Source organism: Charadrius vociferus, unplaced genomic scaffold, assembly GCF_000708025.1.
Source record: "Charadrius vociferus isolate BGI_N301 unplaced genomic scaffold, ASM70802v2 scaffold109, whole genome shotgun sequence".
In the NCBI taxonomy this organism is placed as follows: domain Eukaryota; kingdom Metazoa; phylum Chordata; class Aves; order Charadriiformes; family Charadriidae; genus Charadrius; species Charadrius vociferus.
In genome coordinates, this window is record NW_009650060.1 from 2,392,734 (window position 1) to 2,402,475 (window position 9,742).

The window sequence follows — 9,742 nt, forward strand, 5'->3', positions numbered from 1 at the left end:
AGGTAACAGTAAAATGGGCGTTTCCACCTCAAGTTTGACCTCGGAAAGGATACTAAAGCGAGCAAATGTGGCCTCCTCAGCTTTGGGAAGGCGGTGTGAGGCAGCAGCCGGTAACCCTCCCCTCAGCCCTCCCTCAGGGGCCGCCGCTGGGTGCTGTGCTTTGGGTGCCGACTGCCGCAGTCCGGTCAGAACCGGTCCCAGCCGGCCCTGAGGAAAAGGGCAGGCCAAGGGCTGGGGGGGGTGTGTGTCAGGGCGGCACGGGGCCAGGGCTGCCCGGGAAGCGGCACGGAGAGGTGGTGCGACACAGCACAGAGAAATACTCCATGGAGAGACTGAGGAGAAGGGGGTAGGCAAGGGACGGGGCTGCTAGAGCGTGCCTACAGGTGAGGGAGAGGGACGGTGGTGGTCACCAACACTGTGGCCCAAGCCTCCATTGCTCCCCTGGGTGTCAGCGGCCCTCTGGTATGGCCTGACAAAGGCTGGGCTCGTGCTGTCGGTGAGGAGTGACCGGAGCGGGAGGAGCGTGCCACAGGGCTGGTGGCAAAGGGCCGTGTCTGAAGGCGGGTAATGCCTCAACCTTCACGGTGCTACAAAGACCGGGAGAGAATGAGTGGAAATTCTCCGTATCTCACCCCGCGCACTTGGACTTTGATATCTTTCTGAAAGAAAAGGGGAAGGGTATGATGAAGAGAGATGGAAAACATTTTAGAGACCTTATGCTGTCAGTTAAAGAATCGGGATCTTGTGGGAGAAGGCAGAGCTCGGTTAATGTTGCGGGGTGTTGGATAAGCCAAAGGGAAAACTTGTTGCTCGGGGAATTTTTTTATTACTTATCAAGTTGGGAAACCTCCACACTGTATGGAATGAACATTCTTGACTCATTTTGGTTCTGGATGGAGCCCTACCGCTGTCAAACTCATGAGCCCATTGGTACGTCGATGGTAGCATTGCTCTTCGCTCGTGTACTGCTTCCTATCTCAATAATTTGCTCATGTGCTTAGCTGTGGAGAATAGCTCAGACTGTTGTGTTCTTGCTTACGTGGTTTGCAAGGTCAAGGGATAATGGAACAAATGTAAACTGAATGCCCATTTTGCTTTTTTTTTTTTTTTTTTTTTTTTTTAATAGGAATGAAACTTGGGACTTGGTTAAAAGCAAGATACTGGAGCTGATCCTGGAGGCTGTTCTTGACTTGAGTGATATTAATATTTAGGGGTAAAATTAAGTAGGTTTTTGTTAAATAGTGATTTGCCCAGGGCCAGCTGTGGTTAACATATGAAGGCTTATGGTTTAATACACAAGTTTTATGACCAGTCCTTGTCTGTTATAGGGTGTTTTCAGCAAAGACTAATTCTGACAGACACAGCAAATATAGTTCAGATTCAAGGAAATAATCTAATTTAGCTATATGGACCATATATTTTCCATTGTTTATACTAACGGATAATGTTAGAACATAAACATATAATATTAATTTCTTATTACTGTTTTCTCTCTCTCAACAGATCTTGATAATGTAGAAGGCATAGCAGTGGACTGGATTGGAAATAATCTTTACTGGACAAACGATGGCCACAGGAAAACAATTGCTGTAGCCAGACTGGAAAAAGCTGCTCAGAGCAGAAAAACTTTGTTGGAGGGAGACATGTCCCACCCTCGAGGAATTGTTGTTGATCCTGTCAATGGGTATGAATTAGACTAATTTATGTTGTTTAGTGCATGCCTTTGTAGCATAAACATGGGATTCAGTTTTGCTTAGGATGGAGTTTGTAGAGTCAGGTAGTAGTCTCTAATTCTACAGTAGTCTATTATAGCTGTAATTCCTGTCCAGCATTCTTGCCTGAAGCCTTCAGAAGAATGCGTATGCCCAGACACAGCTGAACCTATGTGAAGTTAATTTGAATGTGATTCACCTTTTTCTCGAACAAATTGAGTGTATCAGACCTGTATGCATTTTTAATACCAAGTGAACTTTATAATACTGTCTTTTATTTCTCTCTTTATAAGTCTCAATTTCAGAAGATAATTATAACCATATCCTTGTACACATTGGTTTACAAAACTAAATGAGACAGGTGCTTTTCATAACTTACCAGCATAATTAATTGTGATAGGCTACATAATAAAACGAACATTATATTAGCGTGGTATGTTGTGGTTTACCTAAAAATTCACTGTTAAATTTATTCAAGGAATTGTCACTGGAGAATGATGTAGGCAGGTAATTCTAGTGTGGCTGGATTGATTGCTGTTTTCCTAGTACTAGAATGTATTTACTTATCAGGTTTTCACTTTTGAGTTTGTCCTTTGAGGAATGGAATTGACTGTGGAAAGGCTACAATTAATTAAGGTCAGATAGGAAGGATGTAAAATCAGACCACAAACCATAACCATACCTACAATTTGTTAAATTTTCCAGCTCAGTAAATGCATGTCACAGGAAATAGTGTATGAAGATGTATTGTCTGAAAAGGGCCATTATATAAAAGACTTTTTCTAATAAAATAGCGCACCCTTCATGATTATGCTTCTCATGGAAGCTTTTCCTGAGGGATAGCATTTATTATGGCATTTTAATTATGTTTAGAAAATATTAGTCTTGATTTAACCAATGTAGAAGCATTAACTGCATTTTGAGATACAATTAAAGCACATTAATGTAGATGTCTGTTACTATAAGCATGTTTTAGCTTATGACATGATAACTAGGATAAGTACAGACAAAAAGTTGATGGAGAAAAGCTCAGTAATTGCTGTTGAGCAGTCATGTAAATATTTGTAAAACATATTTTGTCTTCCAATAAAATAAATACCATACTGACCTACATCTCTGCCTGAGCTTTAGGGCGTATGCGGGTTTTATAATTCTGTGATTAAACCTACTGTTGTTTGAGTCAAACATGCAATGAAGTTTATAAGCCTCTTGGATCAAAAATTGATTGATGTTCTTAGCATATATTTACAAAAACATTAAAAGAACCCAAAACAACCTTCTGGTGGGTGACTTGGAATAGACAGAAAAGAAACAAAAAAGGTACATTTGCGTATCTAAACCTGTGTAATGATAGTGCAGTTTTTTCTTTATCTTTTCCAATTTCTTATATAAAAAACTAAATTGATGAAATTATGCTTATACATAAAAGTGTGTTTGAATAAAATTTTTGACCAGTTGATTTGGCATTGTTTACCCAGATTTGGTAAGAAAACTGTTTTTCACTTCAGTGTTTCATTCCTTTGGAAATTTAGAATTTAAATTCCAGGACTCTATTCTTCAAAGTACAGACAGTTTAAGTGGGTTAGGATCACACAAGTTATTTCAGAAATTTGTAGAATTTCAGAAACATAAATCTGCTGAAATCAAAGGTGAGGCATGTAAACAGCAACTAAATCATGACAACTGTAACAAGTAGGATCCATTTAAGGTTTGTATGATGTTTTTTCTCTATTTAATGTTAATAATTGGAATCCTAGATTTCACTTTAAAAGTAAATGTCTATTATCTAGTAAGTGTTTTCAGCGTATTGATGTCACTGTGTGTCATATGATCTGAAATGCTGGTTAGATGCTTTGTAAATTACATACATGCTTCGATGTGTTTCTTCCCATGAACCTGGTTTTCCTTTGAGGGGGAAAAAAAAAGTAAGAAAAAAGAGAAAAGTGGTGTTTCTTAGCATATTTTCTACTCTCTGCTTTTGTGTAAGTTCTAGTCGTGTATTTTAAATTGTTGAAATCAGAGTTGTGGCCAACAAATTCTGTAATAAAATATGAAAGTCAGATTGATTCAATCAGGGAAAAAAGAAAAGAAAAAAAAATAATAATAGGGTGTTTTATGTAGTGTCCAGGAGAGAACGGCTCAGAGAACTGATCTGAGCTAATACTTTTAGATGACCTACTACGATGCTTACTTAATTTTTCCAAAGTAGCATAGGTACTTTTTTTTTCAGAGTTGTTTTGGTTATCTACCTTGCTGCACTATAAACTATAAAACTATGCTAAAATTGCCTACCATCTATTTTTCAAATAATTTTTATACCCATCTATCTTTCTAAACATTTTTGTGAGGGACAGAGTGCTCATAATAGTTTTTTTGAGTAATTTAGCTGCTTTCATGTGGGATGTGAAGTTCACAGAATGTCAAGGTTATCCTGTAGCTATTAAACTAGAGTGCAATTAATTCATATATTGCAGCTTTTTTGATAGTATTAAGCATAATAAAAAGCAGATTTGCATCATAAAGGCAAATTAGACTTGGCCAAAAAACCCATGAAAACAGTAAAAGTTTGAACCTCGTGACAACGTCAATAAAATTGCCAGTTTAAAAAAATAAAATCATAATTCTGGTGTGATTAAATAAGGTCTTGAACAGTTCTTCCACTTCTCATGTCAGTTAGCCCATTTGGTATTCATGTAATTCATTACAATATGAGGAAACCACCCTAAGTGTCCCTTCAGCAGCATCCAGTACACAGGGAAAGTAAATACAGTTGTAGAAATAGAAGTGGAAAGAAACGTGCAAAAGCCTAAGTTGCTCTGCCTTGTGGATATACTGTTATGAACTGCTGCTAAAAGTCTACAGTATAATTCTGATGATTAAAATGGTATCTGAATGTTCATTTTTATAATTCCTTAGCTGGATGTATTGGACAGACTGGGAAGAAGATGAAATAGATGACAGTGTGGGAAGAATTGAGAAGGCATGGATGGATGGCTACAGCCGGCAGATTTTTGTAACATCAAAGATGCTATGGCCAAATGGTTTAACTCTGGACTATCGTGCCAATGTATTATACTGGTGTGATGCCTATTATGATCACATTGAAAGGATATTTTTGAATGGAACTGACAGAAAGGTAAAAGAAAAATACTGCTGTTTTGCCACAGGCATGCTCTTTCTCTGGATTTTATTGTGTTATGTTAAAAATACTCTTCAAGCTTTTTAAGTCTGTATAACCCTGCGGCATGTCCAGTGTCATCTCTGTTGAAACAAGCAATGTTGGCAGTCTCCTGTAGAAGACTATAATACAGCTGAAAATTTTCATCTTTAGAAAGTGACACAAAAGTTGATTTTATTTTTTTTTAATCTATTTTTCTCATGTGATAACGAGTTATATTTTGATTGAGCCATGAAAGAGCTTTTCAGTAGAAAAAAAATTCTTTTGGTTCTGCCAGAGAGGCTTTCATTTAACTTCACTGAATAAGCTGCTTTTGATGAATCTCAGTGCCCTGTTTTAGCATTTGTGGTAATATGCAGAGGGGAAACGCTCAACAAGTGCTGTCAAAGATGGAGAGAGATTGTTTTAGTTGTTACTAGTGGCCGTACTAGCTAGGTACAAGTCTGTACAGAAGTTCTGTGTTTTTTTGTAGAAGTAGCAGAACAGACGTGGAAAACGGTTAAAGCTTGGATGGGAGTCTGATAATTGGAGGAAGGTTTAGCATCTGCTTCATAAAATTAGTACCCTGACAACTGAAACTTCACCATTTATTGAGAATGGTGTGCTTTACTTTTGTGGGAGGATTTTGTCACAAAATGTATGTGTCTTGTGACTTATCATTTATCCTTCACTTGTGATTCCTTCTGTATGATGAGCTTGAATAGGACCAATACGCAGATTTCTAGTACTGCAACTGTAGACAGTCCTTTCTGTAACTCATCCCTGTACAAGCTCATATTGCTTTAATATTGCTTTTATAATCCTTTATATTGAGTGATCTGTTGTTGAGCCTGTACTAATGCTGTAGTGTTGCAGTTTGTCATGGTGGTTAGGTCAGGATTTACATTTAGCACTTCTACTTTTGCTCCAAATCCATTATGGTCCTGTAATGGAGGGGGGGAGGGAGCTGAGCGCATTTGCAGAAAGACATTTTTTTAATTAGAGATGGTTGCCTATTAGCAACGCTAGACTTCCTGAAAAGTTCCTGGACAGAAGAGCTCTAGGCAGGTTAAATGCAGCTGCCATGGATTACACATGGATTACTAGTGAGAACTGCTGTTTTTGCTGGGTTTGCCTCCCACTAGAACTGGTGAATAATAAGAGCCACTTGTCTCTACAGTTTTTATTTTGAAGTGTGTCACGAAATTGTTCTTTTTTATTTTTAGGTGTTTTTCTATAATCCTGGGATTTAAATAAAATGCGTAACTGTTTGAATAAAATTTATGTAGCCAAAAATAACTAGAAGATGCTTGCTTTTGATGCTGAAACATTTGTTGTTAGTTATGGAATATTTTGGTCAAAATATAACTGGGTCAATAGCATCTATAATTCTGTGTCAGTATAGGGAAGATTTTTGAGGGTGGGGAAGTCCTACAAGAATTCCATCAGTAGCTGCTGGATAATTGACTGATGGATTAATTTTGATCAAAAGCAGTTAACTGAAATAAGGGGTTTTGACCAAAGGAGTTCCAAGCCCAAAGCGAAAATTTGAAGGGCAAAAGGGGATGGTGGTTGTCACCTCAAAGTAGTTGCACTTTAGTTGGCTTTGTCTCCTTGTTCTCTTGGCTTTGTGTCTCCAAATAGAGACAAGGTAGGGCACCTGATGAACTGCTTCCTTCTTTCTAGAGGCGAGATAGAAATACCCTGTTGGGCATTTGTTCAAGCAAGGGCCCCAGCCAGCAGAAGACGACTGGAATTTAGTCATTTCCAACTGCAGCTGCTATGTTGAAGTATAAAGGCAGGGCTTCCAAAATTAGATTATTTAGAGTTCTGCAGTTTTCTATGTCTTTTTAAAGTAAATCATTCTAATTACTGTAATTTACTTGATGGTAAGTTTAGACTCGTTTTAAAGTTTTGGTTTCGTTCTGTAGGGATTGAGAGTATTTTTAAACTCTCCCTCTTTATCAGACAGCTCTTGTGCAGTAGTAGTTGCAGCCCTTGTGAAGGAGTCCTGAGACTGTAGCAAATGACACGGTTTTAGAACATTTCCGTGGCCGATAAGATAAAGGCAAGATTTGGGGCGTAATTTGTAGTTTTATGTATGAGTTAATAACCCAAAAGTAGAAGGGGCATGGAAAAAAAAGTTTCTTTTATTTTAGGAACAAACTGTGGCATTTTTTTGGTTTTGGTTTTGTTTTGTTTTTTAAAGTTATCATAACCCAAACTAGAAAGGAAGTTCACAGAAATAAATAAGCAATCTCTGCACTTACTTCACACTTCAACAAAAATAAGCAACTCATACACACTATTCTTTGCTTTGAAAAAAACAGTTATTTGATATGCTTGACAGATACTCAATGTTATATGAAGAACCATGCTTCCTTGCTAGGGAAGGAGGTAGATATTTACTGAACATAACGATTGCATGGTTACCTACATTCCTCTGTGTTATCTGGCAGGGGACACTTAAAATGAATTTATATGAAGTTTTGAAGTTAGATATTTATGCTGGTGCATAAATGGCTTTACACTCTTTATTTTATTAATTTATTTTATTTATTTTATTAAAGTGGCTTTACACTCTTTATTTTATTTTACTGCATTAAGTTGTTATGTTTAGGCACAGTACTTATCTCAGTATTCCTATTTCCCATTTTATGTTCTCTGCAGTGTATGCTAAGAAAAATTAATAATTATTTTAACCTTGCTGGTGCTTACCTACGACTAATTAATTGCAGGTAGTATACAATGGAAAAGATTTGAATCATCCTTTTGGCCTATCACATCACGGAAATTATATTTACTGGACAGATTATATGAATGGGTCAATTTTCCAGTTGGATCTGGTTACAAGGAATGTGACACTGTTAAGAAGTGAGAGACCACCTTTGTTTGGACTCCAGATTTATGATCCACGTAAACAGCAAGGTATTTATAACATACAGTTTCTCCAAAGGTCTGTAATAAAAGGGTATTTTCCTTTGCCGTCTCCTGGTACTTTGAGGTGACTAGATGAACAATAGAAAAAAGGCTATGACTTGTGGTATGAGAAAGATACTTTCCATCGTTTCAATCCATTGATGTCGAAATTGATCATCTCATACTACTAAAAAGTGAATCAGAGTATTATACCTGTCTGAATTTCTTCTGTGCACTTACACTGCCTTTAGTGTGTGTCAGAGAAATTGTGAAAGTATAAAAAAGAACAGATAACATATACACATTGCCTCATAGACGTAAAATAAATTATTGTGTTTATCTTTTCTTAAATAAGATCATAGATCCTGTCTGTCTTTTCCTTTTTGTAATGTTGGTCTACATCAGCACCATATGACTTAGTCTCCTGCAAGTGCACGGTGCTGTTACACAGACCCAGAGTAAGGGGCCTTTGAGAGTAGTGGAAAAATCCATAGTTGTTGCTATTTGATGTAAGTAGAGAAATGAGATAAAGACCATAGGTTTGCATGCATGGAATTTAGAAAATGCAATTGCTACCATGCAGGTAAATTTACAAATGTATTTTACTGAAGAAAACTTTGGAGTCTGTATACTGCATATAGCGTTCAGTTGAGTTGTTGAATATTTGCTCTCTTAATGAAAACGTATTTCTGGTTAATGTCTGGTTAGTGCTTGCTACCAAACATAACAGGAATTAGTGTAAACAAAATACTGTTTAAAAGATGGACATATTAAATATTAATGTCTATAGATCATATTTTTTGACATGTAGAACATTTCCAGTTCAACAGTTCCTGTAGAAAGCTGGAGACACTAAGGTGTTGGCAGTCCTGCTACTTTTGATTCTGTACGTGAACGAGAAAAGAAACAAAATGTAAATTTCACCATTTATCCAAATGCTACTTAGCACAGATACAATGTTTAAATACACTTGTTAAAACAGTGATTTTTTTTTTTTTTTTAAGAGTTTACAGGACCTATTACACATACTTTGTCCCTGTGCATAAAGCCCAATTTTATTTTCACAGTATCACGACCTTCAGATCTGGATGTGGGTACAGTGTCTTGTTCATGTCTATTAGCACTTGAAAGATTTGACTGTGTCTCTGTCATTTGTAGTCAATGAATCGCTTGGAGAGCAACTGGTAAAACTAGTACAGAATAGGTAGGATCAAAACACTAGAAAACAGATTTAGGACTCAGAGAGAAAATATTTAGTCTTTATATTTGTTATAGACATATATCTATATGCCAAATATATACATTTCTCTGTGTGCATACAAAAATTATACCCCTATATGTGAAAATAAAGTCTAGTGAATATTTTCCCTATGTATACTGCCTAAATATTTTTGCATAGGTTTATTTCAGAGGTTTTACATACCACACATACTAAATATTTTTGTATTGATTTTCTTCTGTCTAGTCTAACCATTTTTTTATCCAACCAGCAAAAAAAACAACTGGTGATTTACAAAGGGAAAAAACAGTTTAGTTTTCAAAGTGATGCTAAAGTATAAAATGGGAAGTGCATATGTGTATAGGCAAAATACTTGGCATGTAATATCTGCATGTATAGGATTGTTTAATTTTATGTTTCATTTTAAAATTTACTGTATTTGAACAGTTAGGTATATAGTTAATATTCTTTGGAGAAGACAAGTACTTCTTCTCTATCTAAAAGAATGCCTTCCAGTTTGTTTTTGCTTGGGAAAACCACTTTTTACAATGTTTCACAGAATCACAGAATCACAGAATGGTCAGGGTTGGAAGGGACCTCTGGAGATCATCTAGTCCACCCCCCCCCCCGCCAGAGCAGGGTCACCTACAACAGGTTGCACAGGACGGCGTCCAGGCTGGTTTTCAATGTCTCCAGAGGTGGAGACTCCACAACCTCTCTGGGCAGCCTGTGCCA

At 37.0% G+C, this 9,742-nt stretch overlaps 1 protein-coding gene across 1 annotated transcript in view; it reads left to right on the top strand.

The window, feature by feature from the left end:
• LRP1B (low density lipoprotein receptor-related protein 1B) overlaps positions 1 to 9,742 on the top strand; it is a 615,617-nt gene that overhangs the window by 319,305 nt on the left and 286,570 nt on the right. Inside the window, exons 13-15 of the mRNA XM_009891709.1 lie at positions 1,504 to 1,684; positions 4,629 to 4,848; positions 7,608 to 7,797. Of these exons, the coding sequence (XP_009890011.1) occupies positions 1,504 to 1,684; positions 4,629 to 4,848; positions 7,608 to 7,797 (591 nt within the window). The remainder of the gene's footprint in view (positions 1 to 1,503; positions 1,685 to 4,628; positions 4,849 to 7,607; positions 7,798 to 9,742) is intronic.